Raw genomic sequence first — 18738 nt, 5'->3', positions numbered from 1 at the left:
ATTGTAGGGCCAAGTAGTTGCTGGAAAAAAAAGTATGAGGCATCAAATAAAAAGAAATGAGGGTAGAGACAGAAGCGGTGGGGGGCCAGGTCCTGGAAGTCATGCCACATGAAGAGCTTAAGCCTGGCCTTTTTTTTTTTTTTTTGAGACAGAGTCTCACTCTGTCACCCAGGCTGGAGTGCAGTGGTGCAATCCTGCTCACTGCAGCCTTGACTTTTCAGGCTTAAGCAATCCTCCTTCCTCAGCCTCCTGAGTAGCTGGGACTACAGGCATGCACCACTATGCCCAGCTAATTTTTAAATTTTTTGTAGAGACAGGGATCTCACTATGTTGCCCAGGCTGGACTCAAACTCCTGACCTCAAGCAATCCTCCTGCCTTGGCCTCCCAAAGTATTGGAATTATGGGTGTGAGCCACCTTGCCCGGCCAAGCCTTAAGGGTCCCTTAAGATCAGGAGAAGCCATTATAAAGCCTGGAGCAAGGGAATAGCAGGTGTTCTATCAGCAAGAGTTCTGCACTTCATCGCAGTTGGATGCTGTGGGGCAAAGGTCCCTGGTAACTTTGGTCCAGAAAATTCCTTGTACCTAGCTTTAAAAATGCTTCAAAGTAATGAAAAAAGAGCTTCTTAAATGTCTGCATATGATGTGTTTAAATAAAAGACACATTTTGCTGTATTTTGTTTCTCAGACAATATGGCACCTAAAATAAGGACCATTTTTCCTTTTTTGAGTATATCTGTAGTGAACTTAAAGTCCATAAGTAATGTTCTCCACATGTTTAATCAGTTTTATTACCTATAAACATAATAAAGTACCTCTGGAAAGATGTACAAGGAAGTATTAACATTGGTAGCTGATGGAGTGAAAACTTTAAAAATTTGGGACCTTTAAAATATATTTCCTATTGTTTTTAAAAAGCTAACTTAAAAAAAATTTTCTTTAATTTTTTTTTTTTGAGATATAGTTTCACTCTGTCACCCAGGCTGGAGTGCAATGGTGCGATCTCGGCTCACTGCAATCCCTGCCTCCTGGGTTCAAGCGATTCTCCTGCCTCAGCCTCCAGAGTAGCTGGGATTGTACAGGTGGCTGCCACCACGCCCAGCTAATTTTTGTATTTTTAGTAGAGATAGGGTGTCACCATGTTAGCCAGGCTGGTCTCAAACTCCTGACCTCAGGTGATCCACCCGCCTCAGCCTCCCAAAGTGCCGGGATTACAGGCATGAGCTACCGCTTCCAGCCAAAAAATATATTTTTTAAAATAGTGACAGATATTCAGGAAAATTTTTTTGCAAGTGGTTGAGGTGAGGGAAAATTAGTCCAATACACTCTTATGAAACAGTCACTAAAACTTAATTCTCAACCATTCAGATCTGCCTGGTTGCTTCTTAGTCCCCAGCTTCTCTGAGAACATCAACCAAGGGCCACTTCCCATTGCCACTGGCCCAGACCAAAGCCTGCTCCAGATGGACCCCGGACACAGCACAGAAGCCTGTGAGGGATGGTGGATCCCTTCCAGAAAGGACACCTGGGGACTCTCATGAGCACAGTGACCCTGACAAGCCTCATATAGTTGCTGTCTACACAGACACGCACACACCCACACCACACAACCACACCACACATACACACACACTACAAACACACACTACAGACACACACCACACTACAAACACACCACGCACTACACACACACTACAAACACACACACCACACTACAAACACACCACACACTACACACCACACACACTACAAACACACACACCCCACACACCACACACACACCCCACACACGTACACATACACACCACACACACACCAGACACATACACTGCAAACACACACCACACACACAGACCACACGCACACACACACACCCACACCACATAACCACACCACACATACACCACACACACACTACAAACACACACCACACTACAAACACACCACACACTACACACACACCACACACACATCATACACATACCACGCACATATACCGCATATACACACCATACACACACCCACACCACACAACCACACCACACATACACACACACCACACACACACTACAAACACACCACACACACCCACACCCACACCACACAACCACACCATACATACACACACCACACACACTACAAACGCACATACCCCACACACATACACATACACACCACACACACACCAGGCACATACACTGCAAACACACATACACCACGCACATTCACCACACATACACACCACACACACACACCACACACACACACTACAAACACACCACACACACACCACACAAGCATATTGGGACACCACACACATACACACCATATCCCTGCTAACCTCATCTCCAGCTCTAAGTGATCAGGTGAAACTTCCTTCCACAGCCCTCCTCATTTTTTCCGAACACCCTCAATCCTTTCCCTTTTTTGGGATTCTGCAGGAAATTTGCTTTAGATATACAGGAAAAAAGAAATGCTCATTCCTTCTTTTCCTAGTGCAAGAGAAATGGCTCACACTTCAGGCCACACAAATGCAGGGTCAGATTCCAGCTTTGCCTATGAAAAGCTATGTGAACAACGTGAACACACTATTGCTTCAGTCTCTCTAAGCCTCATGTTTTTCATCTGTACGTGAGGCTAACACGATGACTTCCTATCATTAAAAGGAATGATGTAGGCGATCACCAACTATACCAACAAAAATAAGATTAAATGCCATGCATGCAGTATTTACATGTGTTTAAAATAAGTGATTGTAAAGAAAGGGTTAACGCTGTCACCACTGTGATAAATGTTGGTTCACTGCCCCTCCTACAAGTCTTTGTGACCTGACAGTTTAGCGTCTCTGAAAATAAACTGCGCATGAGACAGCATAATTCTCTGTCTCCAGCCACCTTGCCCATCCTCTTTCTGTCCCTCTCTAAGTAGATTTTTGTGACTGTCACTCTAGTTTAGCTCTTAGGAATGCCGTGTTATTGGGGACCTTCCTGCATTGAGTCTACTTTCAGGCATGAGGTGGCTTCAAACAGCACTTGAAAGTATGCCAATGATAATGACACTAGACATAAGTTATTTCAAGAATGGCAAGCAGGTGTGTGTGTATGTGTGGTGTGGTTGTGTAGTGTGTATGTGTAGACAGCAAGTATGTGAGGCTTGTCAGGGTCACTGTGCTCATGAGTCACCAGTCACCCACAACCATGCTGGGTCACTGTTGAAAACAAGCACATGGGGACACACGGGAAAGACGTAACGCAGGTCACAGACCACCTATGGGAAACAGAGTTTAGAAAAGAAACCCAGTCCTGAACCAAAGAGGGAGCTTGGTGCTATCTTCTGCCTCAGCTGCCTGGCATACCTTGGACGCTTTCCCAAATTATCATAAACAACCGAAGACTGCACAGTATATAAAAACAAGAAGCTGCAAATTGGAATGTCCAATAAAAACCTATGACTTAAAAATTGAGAATTCTCTTTGGATCATCTGTAGCTAGATTCTCTCTCCGTATGTTCCAACTCTTTGTTACCCACTCCTCCAGGCTAAAGTATCAGGTTAGATTTGTAGAAACGAGAAGAGCTGAGACCTGGCTACTTGTTCAGATCTTAAACCGGAGATATTTCAGCCAGAATGATGATTTGTGAACATCCGAAGCAGCTTCCAAGATTCTAAAACCAGTAAGTACCCCTGTAACAGCTCCATGAACTTGGAGCAATGGGACTGCATCAATGAAGATGATGTCTAACATCCGTCCAAAAGAAACATCACCTATTTCAACTCTTAAATTCTAGAATGCTTATTTTAAAAGTCAATTTTGTTATGTTACAGCTGTGTTTATCAAGGACTATAAAAAGTATTAATTTAAACAACAGTTAAAATTCGGCAACTATGTAATCAAAGTTAGTTTTGCTGGGGCGACAGCAGCCAGCATTTCTCAGATCACTATATCACACATATTGATAAGACAACAGTCAACAATAAACTGTTGCTACAAGCAACCAAACTAATCGTTTTCTAAGTATTTAAATTTATTTCATAATAATTTCAAATGAGTCAGTTCTCTAGGCGAGCAGAATGTTAGCAAACTCAATCTATCAATCAGAATGGAAATTAGTACCTACCTGAAACCCTATTAAGTGTCACCCAGAAATGCTCATCAGGACTATAGGTATCTTTTGACCATTGTAGTAGATCAATGGCCCTTCTGTCATGTAGAACGAAGTCGACAAACTCTCTGGTAAGCGCCACATAGGCAGTGCCAAAGTAGATGGTCAGCTGATGTGGAGGTGAAGTTTTCAAAATATTAGTATTTTTCACAAAAGAGCCACCTTTATCTGTATGCTCTTGGTGGACATATTTAGTTCGCTTAATTGCATGGTCAGGAGGCAGCACCCCTGGGGTGATATTTTTCCCTTTAAATCCTTTCAGATGCTGAACTATCTCCCGGTTGGTTTTCAGGGGGAAGTCTTGTCCACAGGTGTTGATGACGTACTTCCAGGGAACCTCAGAGGCGACAAGGTCTTTCAGACAGTTCAGGTCAGCCTGGAGCCTGGAAATGCCTGCATAAACCACAGACTCTGTCTTTGAAGCAATGAAAGCATTTTGGAAGCAACTCAGTAACTGCCTCACAGATTCCTTATACTCAGCTGGGGCTTTCTCATCCACGTGAACACAGTAGACATTTTGGGGCATATAGATAGCCCTAAAGAGCCTTTCAAAGGTATCAAAGTCCTTATGGATGACCATGACATAGGCCAAACGGAATGCAGCCTCTTCTTCCGACAGGGGACTTGTGATGTAGTGATTCCGGGTCAGATAATCCTTGCAAGGGACGCTTCGCAAAGGTGATGGTAATATATTTTCCCACAAAAAGACTGGCGTTTTCTCTAAGGCGTGATTACAGGCAGTTTTCCTAAAATGCCTTTCACTGGAACTGTTCAGCTTCTCATAACTTTTTGGCGGGCTCAATTGGCTACTGTAAAATCTCACAAAAATGACCACGCTGAGCAGAGTGAAAGCAAAAAAGCAGTACCTCCAAAAGTTCATTATTTTCACTTCCCTGGGGAAACAATCTCTTCTTTTCAGGGGATGAGAAATGATCGGTGTGAGATGTTGAATTTACTTCTCTTGCCAGACTTGAATTTCGACAGCTTCTCCAGAGGGCTGCTTGCTTTCCCGAATCCTTTAATCCTCCTGTATCCTCTGCTTCGGTGTCTCATCCATCCTTTTCGGATGTGCCTGGAGATGCGGTGCGTCCCTCTCGCACTTTGGTCTGCAGTTCCCCAGGGCTGAATCCCTGCTGTTTGCAGAGGCTCAGCTAAGCCCAGCCCAGCCCAGCCTCCAGGAAGCCTCCTCATTTACATATGAAATGCAAATTACGTTCTGGAATGCAGTGATGGGTCCTTTTCACTGGAGCCGAGTTTCTCTTGCTTCACCCTCACCGCCTTCCCCTTCTGTCAATCTATTCCGATACGATCTCCCTTCTCACGCTTTCTCCAAGCCTTCTAGAATCAGAGGCTCTATTTTTTTTTGGCTAGTCCCACAACCTGCTGGCAGTCCTTGGAAGCCACAGCAATTTAAGGATATCGGCTCCTCTGGTTTATTTCTCTTTCTGTTCTCTGCCACCTCTTTTCATTTTAGTGCTATCTCTACCTCTGGGCACATACAGACACAGATAATGAAAAATGAATGTGTGCCAGGCATGGTGGCACGCACGTGTAGTCTCAGCTACTCGGGAGGTTGAGGCGGGAGGATTGCTTGAGCCAAGGAGATCAAGGCTGCAGTGAGCTATGATGGCAGCACTGCACTCCAGCCTGGGCGACAGTGAGACCCTGTCTCTTCAAAAACTTACTTTAAAAAATACATTTGTAACATGTCTAAGCAGAAGATTATCAGTGGCAGAAAAATATAACAAGGTCGATTAATTTAGATTCTAATGATGTGTCAATATAGTACACACACACACACTGACCATGGGAAGAGGGAACAATGAATTACACCCTTGGGGGCACAGGCACAACACGAGGGCAGAAGGAACCTAGGAGTGACATTTTACATGAAAGAGTCAGTGTTGATATATAATGAAGTAAATGTGGGGAAAAGAAAGAGAGATCAGATTGTTACTGTGTCTATGTAGAAAACGGAAGACATAAGAAACTCCATTTTGTTCTGCTTTGAGATGCTGTTAATCTGTAACTTTTGTCCCAACCTTGTGCTCACAAAAACGTGTGCTGTATTGAATCAAGGTTTAATGGATCTAGGGCTGCGCAGGATGTGCCTTGGTAAAAATGTGTTTGCAGGCAGTATGCTTTGTAAAAGTCATCGCCATTCTCCATTCTCTATTAACCAGAGACACAACGCACTGCGAAAGGCCGCAGGAACCCCTGCCCAAGAAAGCCTGGGTATTGTCCAGGTTTCCCCCCACTGAGATACCTTGAGATATGGCCTCATGGGAAGGGAAAGACCTTACAGCCCCCCAGCCCGACACCCGTAAAGGGTCTGTGCTGAGGAGGATTAGTGAAAGAAGAAGGCCTCAATGCTGTTGAGATAAGAGGAAGGCATCTGTCTCCCGCACATCTCTGGGAATGGAATGACTCAATGTAAAACCAACCATACATTCTATTCTAAGAGAAAATCACCTTATGGCTAGAGGTGAGACATCATGGCAGTAATACTACTCTTTACTGCACTGAGATGTTTATGTAAAGTTAAACATAAATCTAGCCTACGTGTGTACATTTAGGCACAGCACTTAAACTTATTTATGACACACATTCCTTTACTCACATGTTTCTCTGCTGACCCTCTCCCCACCACCTTCACCCTATAGCCCCACCACGTTCCCCTCGCCAAGATAGGAAAAACAGTGATCAATAAATACTGAGAGAACTCAGAGACCAGCGCCGGCGTAAGTCCTCACTTACTAAGCGCTGGTCCCCCGGGCCCACTTTTCTTCCTCTATACTTTGTGTCTTATTTCTTTTCTCAGTCTCTCATCTCCACCTTGCAAGAAGTACCCACAGGAGTGGAGAGGCAGGCTCCCTTCATCAAACACACCTAAGTTTGCATGCCGGAGAGAAATGTGATAATGTTCCCAGAGAGGAAAAGCTGGGTCCCATTTCACAAAGAGAGCTTCAGATAACTTGAGCTGTTGACACAGTATTATCTACAATATGTGGAGTGACTACCTACTGGCTCTCTTTAAAAGCCTGACAGCCTCAGATTTGAGGTCATTTCAAAGAACTTAAAGGATTCTCATTCTCCTTCCCACCCACCCCCTCTCCAACTTCCTTTTCTGAAGAAAGAACAAAACCACCAGGGCTGCTGCAAAATTCCTGGAAGTATCAGTCAGTGTAATTCAGGGGAACCGGGAAAAGCACAGGTCTGGTCGCATTACAGAGGGTTCTCAGAGTTCACCTGCTTGCAGTGCTGCAAGCGATCTCGCAGCCAATGTGAAGTGCATTGGGGATTGATGCGGACGGTAAGGACACTTCCAAGGGAGAAATTAACTGGTCCAACTAAAAGATCAACTGTAGCAGCCACACGAGGCATGTTAAGAGTGGGCCCTGCTCCCATCTCACTCCCGTAGTCACCTAGCAATCCTACCTGCCGGGGCTTGTGCCAGTTGGAACAGCTGCTCCTGTTAGGAAAACATTTGATTCACAATGCAGCCATTTCCCTGCCCCCTCTCTGCTCCACTCCACCCCTTAACTTCCTACAGTGAACTGCAGGAATGAATGGCAACAGTGCCACGGATGCGATGGATATTGATTTGGATATTAATTTGGTGAGCTGCTAGAGAGCTGGCGGGGAATCTTTGAGATCACCCATCACAACCCGGTTATTTTTACAGATGAGCAAATTGGGGCCTTTAAAAATATTCTCCCCAACGTCATTCAGCTGGATAGAAACGAGAGCCTTAATTCTACAGCTCCCTGGTCCAGGTGCTGAAGCCAGTCTGTTTGGCTAAATCCCAGCTGCTCACAGTGCCAGGGTAAAGTTACTTAACCTCTTTACACAACCAGGTCCTCCCACTGTGAAAAGATAAAGAACAGTGGCTCTTATTTCAAATGGCTGTCAAGAAGACTAAATGAGATACCTCTTGTTGAGGGTTTGGCAAGAATCTGGGCACCTGGTACATGTTCCATAAGCATTAGCTATGATTGCTGTTGTTGTTTCTCTTTTGGAAAATATCCAACACTTCTGACCCTGCTAATGAACTGATATTTTGATTTCTGTTCTTAGTAATGGAAAAAAAAAGCATTACCTTAAGGCTTTCAAATGCTTTATTTCCAGAGGTTAAATTCCACTCTTTTCCTTCCCTATCACTGCCTCCCCTTTAGTCCATGGGAAAAATATATATATATATTTATATATATATATATTTTTTATATATATATTTATATAAATATAAATTTTATATATTTATATAAATATATATAAATATAAATTTTATATATAAATATAAATTTTATATATATAAATATATAAATATTTTATATATAAATATATAAATATATAAATATTTTATATATACAAATATATAAATATTTTATATATAAATATATAAATATTTTATATATAAATATATAAATATTTTATATATATGCTTATATAGTTAAATATATCATATATAAAATATATATATTTATATAATATACATTTTTATATATTATATATTAAGTATTTTATATATAATATACATTTTATAAATTATATATTATATATTAATTATATAATAATATATCATATAAATTATATTATATAATATATAATTTATATGATATATTATTATATAATATTTAATATATATTATATATACAATATATAAATTATATATATAATTTATATATACTATATATTATATAATTTATATATACTATATATAAATTATATAATTTTATATATATGTTTTATATATTACATAAAATATATATTTTATATATATAAATATATGTAAATATATAAATGTTTTTATATAAAATACTTTATACACATACATATATGCATATATATGCATTTATAAATATATATTTTATATATGTACTTTAAGAGATATATTTTTTGTATGCATATTTAAAATATATATTACATGTGTATTTTAAAATATTTTTAAATATATATACATATAAAACATGATATATACATATATACACAAATATATTTATATATGCATATAAGTGTGTGTATATATATATTACTATTTTATTATGTATATTCACACACACACTCAACATGAAAACCAAGGGCTGGGCTGCCTGGGGGGCCCTCTGAGCAGTGCTGGGATTTCTCTTCCCTCACAGTGAATTAGTTTTCATTAATTTTCCACGAGCTCTGCTTCCACTGCAGGTGAGTTTACAAAGGCTGAGGTGGATGCCGGTCAGGGGAGGGGCAGGACTGGAACCTGAGTCTGACCTACTCCCAAATCCTTGCCATTCTTCATCACCCTCTGCAGAATGAGTGGCTATTCAATCAGGGCAGTGCTTTTTTTTTTTTTTTTTTTTTTAAGGCAATGCTTTTTGATGAGTCCTCTCATCTCCACCAAGACCACTCCATCTTCATCTGTGTCTAAGGCTTTAGTTTTGTCCAGCTGGCAACCTCCAACTCTTTGGCCACAAGCGAGATGCAGGAAGTGAGCACAAACAGATCTCCGAGCAACCACAATAATCATCACACATTGTAGGACGGATTCAGGTACTCAAATGCCTACAGGCAGGTAAGGCACAGTGCAGGAAGCTGGTAAAGGGTCAGACGAGCAGGGCTGGTGAGTTCACGGAGGGCAGCAGACATTGAGGAGGATTGGGTGGGGGCTACCGGGAATGAGGAAGCCTGCATCCCTCCCCACCCCCCTAACCCCTGGCAATTAATGCCACACGGGATCATGAGCCCAGGGCTGCCAGCTCTTCCAGTGTTTTAAGAGAAGTGAGAAACCTGAATTTTATCAGAAAAACTCAAACTTACCCCTAAGGATGGCATTTGGCCCTCAGGATGCCAGTTTTGTCTTCTTTGGCTTAAGCATCAAAGCTTACATCCTTTAAATCCCTCCGAGGCTTAGCCTATTAACTCTTAGTTTAGACACGATCATAAAATGTTCTTATAGCTAAGCAGATGCAAAGTCACAAATTAGAATAGGGAAACAAAACTGGCAGGCTCAGGTCCCTTGCCGACAGCAGTAGGTTAAGTAAGTTCAACTACAAACGCAGAGCTGTGTGAGATCATTTGGTGTAAGGATAACAGCATTTATACAGCTCGATGCCCATTTTATTACTTGTTTTTTGTTTGTTTGTTTTTTGAGATGGTGTCTCGCTCTGTGGCCCAGGCTGAAGTGCAGTGGCACGATCTCAGCTCACTGCAACCTCCCCCTCCCGGGTTCAAGTGATTCTCTTGCCTCAACCTCCCGAGTAGCTGGGATTACAGGTGCCAGCCACCACAGCCAGCTGATTTTTGTATTTTTAGTAGAGACGGGATTTCACACTGTAGGCCAGGCTGGTCTCAAACTCCTGACCTCAAGTGATCCACCCGCCTCAGCCTCACAAAGTGCTGGGATTACAGGCATGAGCTACTGCACCCAGCCCCATTTTATTACTTTACTAGATCAATATCTCTAGTACTTATAGAGATCAAACAAGTTAATGTCTATGAAAGGACTTGAAAACTGTGAAGAAAATAGGCCAACCTAGCTTTCTTTGACTATAAGCAGAATACAAACATTTAGTGAAACAAATAGAAATGGATTATAGACATGTTATACATATATTCTGCACATTCTATTTAAAAATGCATTTCTGAAATATATTTATTTAATATAGTGGGTTTTTTCATTGAGGCATTGTTTTTAATAGCACAGAATACAGAAATAATAGATTGGGACAACAGTCTTATAAGACTAGAGGTTAATATTCCTCTTGTGAAGAGGTAGCCTGTAAATTAATAAGAAAAGGTATATAACCAAAGAGAAAAGCAAGCAGAGTACATGACAATCACAAAGCAGAAAAAACTAATGGTCAATGAACGTATAGAAACACACCCTTTTCACACTAGAGATCAGAGAAATTCATATTAAAACAAAATTATGCAATGTGGTGAATTCCTATAGTTTGATGTTGCCTCAGCATCCATTCTGAAGATAAGCTGGGCTTTCTCATACCAGAAGCAGGGTTTAGTCAACCCTTACTTAACACAGTTTCCAGTTCTCTGCCTCCTCCCAGTTCCTCAATGTGGTTAATCCAGATATCTGCCTTAAACAAGTACTCAAAAGTGATGATCTTAACAACAACAACAAAAAAATGGATCTAAGTTAACTTCATTTTTGTATGCTTATCCTTTTCAATGTTCTCTCCTCCACAAGAATGTAAGCTCCGGGCCGGGCGCGGTGACTCACACCTGTAATCCCAGCACTTTGAGAGGCCGAGGCAGGTGGATCACGAGGTCAGGAGATCGAGACCATCCTGGCTAACACGGTGAAACCCCGTCTCTACTAAAAATACAAAAGATTAGCCAGGCAAGGTGGTGGGCACCTCTAGTCCCAGCTAAGCGGGAGGCTGAGGCAGGAGAATGGCGTGAACCCAAGAGGCGGAGCTTGCAGTGAGCCGAGATCATGCCACTGCACTCCAGCCTGGGCGACAGCGAGACTCCGTCTCAAAAAAAAAAAAAAAAAAAGAATGTAAGCTCCATGAAGACAGGGGCTTCATCTACTCTTTTTTTTTTTTTTTTTTTTAGTTTTAGACAGAGTCTCACTCACTCTGTTGCCCAGGGGCTGCAGTGCAGTGGCTCAATCTTGGCTCACTGCAACCTTCGCCTCCTGGATTCAAGCGATTCTGCTGCCTCAGACTCCAGAGTAGCTGGGATTATAGATATGCGCCACCATGTCCAGCTAATTTTTGTGTTTTTAGTAGAGATGGGGTTTCACCATGTTGGCCAGGCTCGTCTCGAACTCCTGACCTCAAGTGATCCACCTACCTCGGCCTCCCAAAGTGCTGGGATTACAGGCGAGAGCCAATAAGCCCGGCCAGTTTCATCTACTCTTTACCACTGAAAATGGCAGTGCAGAGCAGAGGTATCCAACAGATATTTCTTGAATGAGGTCAATCAGCTACAGAAGTTAGAAAAAAAGACAACAAATAAACCCACTTTTGGGTGAATAGTGGTGGTGGGTTAAATCAAGGAATAAGTGTTTGCAAAGCGCTAATTTTAAGGTGCACCTCCTACCACCACGAAGTTCAAAAACAATGACCTGGCGTTTGCTTTAAATGGATTCAATAGGGCGGGTGCAGCAGCTCACGCCTGTAATCCCAGCACTTTGGGAGGCTGAGGCAGGTGGATCACCTGAGGACAGGAGTTCAAGACCAGCCTGGCCAACATGGTGAAACTCCATCTCTTCTAAAAATGCAAAAATTAACTGGGCATGGTGGCAGACACCTATAATCCCAGCTACTCGGGAGGCTGTGGCAGGAGAATCACTTGAACCTGGGAGGCGAAGGTTGCAGGGAGCTGAGATCATGCCATTGCACTCTAGCCTGGGCAAAAAGAGTGAAATTCCGTCTCAAAAAAATAAAATAAAATAAAAAATAAACGCATTCAACAAACCATGGAACCATGGAATTTGAGCCCCTTAACTTGGCCCGTGAGCACTTCTGCTCCTGGAGCTCTGGGCAGACTGCTTGGTGACCTATCAGGAAGGAGGTGTCCTTAGCATCTTGCCAATTTCCCAGGGCGACAGATCCCACTCTGCTCACTTTGTGGCTGAGCTCCTGAAGGTAGGGAATGGAGTCAATTGCCTGGGATGAGAAGAGGCAACTCCAGGAGTTGCGGGAGGCGTCTGAGTGCAGAGCCCACCCCCTGCCCTACATGGCGGTCACCTCCCCCTCACACTGCACAGCACCCCCCTCGGGCGAGGTGTGATTTCTCTCCATTTGATGTGCAAGAAAGCCTCAGGGAGGTAAAATTGCTAGGCCAAAGTCACACACGCCCAATTGTCACCAGCCTCCTGAGTGCTTCTTTTGTATTTTTCATTTTCATTTAATTTTTTTAGGATGAGATCTCGCTCTGTCACCCAGGCTGGAGTGCAATGGTGAAAGCATAGCTCACTGCAGCCTTGAACTCCTGAGCTCAAGAGATTCTCCCACTTCAGCCTCCTATAGCTGAGACTACAGGCACTTGGCTAATTTTATTATTATTTTTAGACATGGAGTCTAGCTATTTTGCCCAGGCTGGTCTTGAACTCTTGGCCTCAAGTGATCCTCCAGCCTCGGCCTCCCAAAGTGATGGGATTATAGGCTTGAGCCACTGTATCCGGCTTCCTGAGTGCTTCTGAGCTCCTGCTTACAACACTTTTTCCCCTTTTCTGATCGCAATGATCTCTGAATCCAAGTTCTTCTTTCTATGTATGTCTCTCTATCTCTCCCCAAATCTCTTTCTGTCTGGGTCCTATTCAAAGGCCCTCTCTCATCTTGGAGCTCCCCAACCCATTCCTCCTACCTCCCCCTAAGTCTTTCCATTCCACTCTCAAATGCTTCTTCCTCTGGATCCTGAATTCCAGACTCCTGGAATAGGTTTTTGTTTTTTTAGTTAACTATTCTTTGCACAAAAAGGTAGGCTTCCATTATGTAGGAAACTCACAATTACCATCAAACTGTTTCCTCAGATAACGTGAGCCAAATATGTTTGCCATGTGATTCTACTTTAGACGTCAGTGTTTCTTCGGCACAGGGCTGTGTAGTAGGTATTTAAAGCTGTGGGCCATTCACTAGGTCCTGTTGCAACAACTCAGCCCTGCTGTTGAGGTGTGAAAATAGCCATAACAATGCACGGCTGTGTCCTAATAAAACTTTCTTTATGGATCTTGAAATCTGAATTTCCTACAACTCTTCATGTCACGAAGTTGTTTCTTTAGATATTTTTTCAATCATTTGAAAATGTGGCCGGGCGTGGTGGCTCACGCCTGTAATTCCAGCACTTCAGGAGGCCGAGGCAGGCAGATCACTTGAGGTCAGGAGTTCAAGACCAACCTGGACAACATGGTGAAACCCCGTCTCCACTAAAAATACAAAAAAATTAGCCGGGCGTGGTGGCAGGCGCCTGTAATCCCAGCTACTTGGGAGGCTGAGGCAGGAGAATCTCTTGAACCCGAGAGTCGGAGGATGCAGTGAGCTGAGAATGCGCCATTGCACTCCAGCCTGGAGGACAAGAGTGAAACTCCATCTCCAAAAAAAAAAAAAAAAAAAAAGAAAGAAAATGTTAACCCAGCCTTTTGGCCAGAACTGCCACCTTCCAGTTAAATAGATGCTGTATGAGATACACTATCATGGAAAATTTGGTTGATAGGAAAGAGGATTTAATTCATCACATAAAAATTAATTTGCCAAGATGAAGAACATAAAGAGAAAGAGGAGAGGCACCCAATATATGTTCTCTAGGCCTTTTAGAAAACATGGAGTTGTTCCTTTGGCCACTTATATGCGAATCTATAAGAAAGGTGACATGTAGGCATCAAGGGAATGGGTACTGTTCATAAAGGAATGCCCCCAAGTGTTACCATGGCTAAGCTGGAAGAGTCTGCAGTGTTCCCCAGCATGCCGTTGGCATTGTTGTAAACAAACAAGTTAAGGGCAAGATTCTCGCCAAGAGAATTAATGTGCGTATTGAGCACATTAAGCACTCTAAGAGCCGAGATAGCTTCCTGAAACGCTTGAAGGAAAATGATCAGAAAAAGAAAGAAGACAAAGAGAAAGGTGCCTGGGTTCAACTGAAGCGCCAGCCTGCTCCACCCAGAGAAGCACACTTTATGAGAGCCAGTGGGAAGGAGCCTGAGCTGCTGGAACCTCTTCTCTATGAATTCATGGCATCATAGGTGTTAAAAAAATAAAAGACCTCTGGACTGTAAACAAACAAACAAACAAAAAACATGCTTGGCTCAAGGGCAGTACGAAAATAGGCAGATTTAGCCCATGGTCTATAGTTCACTGATCTCTGCTCTAGATTCTAATCATGCTCCCCCACATCCTAAATTTTGCAATTTTGGGATCTTTACAACCACCTATAATTTCTGTATTTTTCCAGATGAGTAAGTGTGAAATGAGGGAAAATAATAATGTTGAGCATCCTTCTACCCACACCCCCTTTATATGTGCCATCTGGGTTGCAGTGCAAAGGGGTGGATTTATAGAGAATGTAGGCAAGTAATTTACACTCATAGCCTCAGTTTTCTTTTCTGTAAAATGGAGGTAATGAAACTACCTCACAAGGCAATGAGAGTTAAAGGGGATGGTAGGTATATAAGCACATGCATATATGTTGTCCTGGTGCCCACCGAACCTGGTTTCTGGTGGAGGTAACAAGGAACCCATGAGTGGACAAGCTTCTCTTGGCCAGTCCTAGATATGCCAGGGCAGTCAGATGCCACCATTTATGGCAGGCTGCAGAGCCACTCTGCATGCCCCCGTTTCCTTTCTTCTTCTACAGAATGGAGACATTAAGAACGCTGACCCCACAGGGTTCTTAAGAGATTGAAATAGGCTAGTATATAAAAAGAGTTTAGAACAATGCCTTGCATGTAATTAGTACGTGACAAATCTCAAGACATCTCTCTCTGTTGCCAAACCTGGCTCATCTAGGCCTGTGAGCACCCTGACCACCTTCCAGGGTAGGTTTAGTGAAGCAGCATGGCTGTGTGTGCAGGGGTGGTTCTGCCACCTGAAATATCCCTAAGCACAGGCAGAAGTCCTCAAGGCCACCATTGTCATGGGCAGTCTCAGCTCACTGTGGGGGAACTGCCTTTCATTCCCAGTCGCAGCCTGGGCTTTGACACTGCATCTGACTTGGTTACTCCAGTGAGCTGGCCTGCTAGTGCACCTGCAAAAACCTAACGATGGGGTCAATATGCGGCATGGTGGTGAAGACCGCTGCTTTTCAGTTGAAGACCATGTTTAAACCTGGCCCTGCTATTTGCTAAGGGTCCCTGAGAAAGCTTCTAAAAATTACTGTGCCTTAGCTTTCCAATTTTTAAAAGGCAGTAGTAGAAAGCCTATCCAAGTGGCGGAAAGTAAATCAAAGAAGCTTTCTATAGCTTCTCTGACTGTGACACCACCTGCCCCCACCCCAACTTACCTTGCTCTTCTACACACTGCTTTCCTCTACTTCCCTAGCAACCCCACTGGGAGAGAAAATTCCTTTCCCTTCTGGTGTTAATTGCCCAAGCAAAGATAACAACAACAACAACAATAAAACCCACAAAGGAAAATTTTATCTTTGACTATATTCTGTTAAATTTCAAGGAACAGCATAGGTAACTATTTGTCTTTCTGCACAACTTTTCTCTGATTCCAAATGTCTCATCCGAGGAAAAAGAAGATGAGAAATTCCAAGAGACACTATCTGACAATCCAGTTGCTGCCAGAGATCCACATCTAGAACATCCCATCCTTTATATCTTCCGAACACTTTCAAATAAATGGAAACAAAAGTCTTAAAATAGAGATAGGCAGTGATTTCTTGCAACTTCTAATTTTAATAGCCCTATTAAATTCTGGACTCCTTTTCAGTTTATTCAATCCGCTTTTAAACTAGCTCCTTTCACACAGAGCCGGCCATTTGCCTGAGTTTAGACAGTTTGTTAGGGCAGAGGGCTTGGACAGATCCCAAAAAGCAGACGTTTCTTCTGCTTTCCTAGAAATTAAATTAGGAACAAATTTGCCTCCAAGATACATCCTGTGTTTGTACCTAACTGGAGACAATTTTTGCATTTGATGCTCTCACTGGGAACATAGTTTTAAGTTCATATTTTATATTTAGCCATCTATCCTTTTATTTTTTATTTTTATTTATTTTTTTTTTTGAGACGGAGTCTCGCTCTGTCGTCCAGGCTGCAGTGCAGTGGCACAATCTCAGCTCACTGCAAGCTCCGACTCCTGGGTTCATGCCATTCTCCTGACTCAGCCTCCTGAGTAGCTGAGACTACACGCGCCCGCCACTACGTCCGGCTAATTTTCTTTGTATTTTTAGTAGAGGCGGGGTTTCACCGTGTTGGCCAGGATGGTCTCGATCTCCTGACCTCGTGATCCACCTGCTTTGGCCTCCTTGGCCTCCCAAAGTGCTGGGATTACAGGCGTGAGCCACTGTGCCCGGCCTGCCATCTATCCTTTTAGATGACATCCTTAAACTCTATATTCTCTCCTCAAAAACAATGGGAAAATTGTTATAAATGGAATAGGTCCAGTCCGGGTTCACTTTGGTTGGGGTCTTCACGGCTAATATTGTAGCTTTGATTTTTACCCTTCAATGTGTTGTAACCTACATAAATAAGTGGTTTCAAGTATCATTTTTTTTCCAGGTTATTGATCAGTGCAGTTCTGCGGAACATAAATATTTTGGGCACTGAATTCTTCATCCTGACATGGAAAGGTGAGCTGGAATGGGGTGGGAGGTGCTTAGGGTGACCAACTGTCCCGGCTTGCCCAGAGCTGAGGGGTTTCCCAGAACACAGGATTTCAGTACTAGAACTAGAGCAGCTTTGGCAGACCAGGGAGAATTGTTCCCTCTAGATAGCATCAGTCCTAACCACTCCCAGACAGACAATTACTACTGAAGGTATTACTGATTAGGGATATACAATAACTATCAGTGTGAAAGGAAAAGAAACATTCAAATCATTATCTCAGGGGGTGTGGAGGGGGGAGGCGTGCAAATCATCACTAAGTCTATAGTGTGGAAAATCTCTGCGTGATCCTTCTTCACATTTCCGTGAACCACTGAGGCATGGGGACAAGTGATTCATATTCATGGGATGGCTTTACAGTGAACCCAAAAGAATGCATTTAAATTATACCAACTACACAGATGTTTTCCAGTGGATATAGGAAGGTTTTAGTAACAAACGATAATGGGAGAATGTAAAGAGATAATAATTTCTACTACAGGGCTTGGTGCGGTGGCACACACCTGTAATCCCGGCACTTTGGGAGGCCGAGGTGGGTGGGTCACCTGAGGTCAGGAATTCAAGACCAGTCCGGCCAACATGGTGAAACCCCGTATCTATTAAAAATACAAAAATTAGCCAGGTATAGTGGTAGGCGCCTGTAATCCTAGCTACTCGGGAGGCTGAGGCAGGCAAAATTGCTTGAACCTGGGAGGCGGAGGTTGCAGTGAGCTGAGATTGCACCATTGCACTCCAGCCTGGGTAACAAGAGCGAGACTCTGTCTCAAAAAATAATAATAATAATTATCATCATCATCATCATAATTTCTACTATAGCATTACATTTTCTAAACTCCCCTCCCTCTATACCAAGTGTAACTTGAGAGATCTTCTTTCCGTATGGGGTGGGATTAACAGAAACATATGGGATTGTAGGGATGGAATGCTCATTCTAAGCTTTATAAGAAATAGGCAGTGAGGCTAGAAAACGTAAACTCATTTTAAGGAGCAGGACGATCAGCCAGCCACTTGATCTGTCTGGCTCACAATCTCCAAATTTGTGTAACTAGGATTAGAGGATGCTCCCTAATGCCGCTTGTGGTTCTAAATGCTGTCATTATTTTAGATTCAGCATAGAATAAAGAGGAGGTTGTTTTTATGGGAAAACTGTACCTGAGAGGCTTGGTTTAGATTGAGTACCTGACAAAGAAAGTCCATAAAGTAGTAGGATAACGGACCAGAGATAAATCTAGAAGGCTTAGAAGTGAGGAGGAAGCCGGTTAACTCCAACAGACCAAAATCCTGGGAGAGAAGAAACCAGACAGAGACATGTTCA

At 42.8% G+C, this 18738-nt stretch overlaps 1 protein-coding gene across 5 annotated transcripts in view; it reads right to left on the bottom strand.

Annotated features, from left to right (window-relative positions):
• Positions 1-18738, bottom strand: part of GCNT2 (glucosaminyl (N-acetyl) transferase 2 (I blood group)) — a 101064-nt gene that overhangs the window by 39085 nt on the left and 43241 nt on the right. Inside the window, exon 1 of one of the 5 annotated variants that reach the window (XM_054490066.2) lies at positions 4115-5465. The exons of the other annotated variants lie outside the window; for them this stretch is intronic. Coding sequence (XP_054346041.2) covers positions 4115-5039 — 925 coding nt within the window. The 5' untranslated portion in view covers positions 5040-5465. Of the gene's footprint in view, positions 1-4114; positions 5466-18738 lie in introns of those variants that run through there. 5 annotated transcript variants of the gene reach the window in all.

The sequence above is a fragment of the Pongo pygmaeus genome, chromosome 5 (assembly GCF_028885625.2).
Source record: "Pongo pygmaeus isolate AG05252 chromosome 5, NHGRI_mPonPyg2-v2.0_pri, whole genome shotgun sequence".
Lineage (NCBI taxonomy): Eukaryota > Metazoa > Chordata > Mammalia > Primates > Hominidae > Pongo > Pongo pygmaeus.
This window is presented reverse-complemented; position numbering and strand designations above follow the sequence as displayed.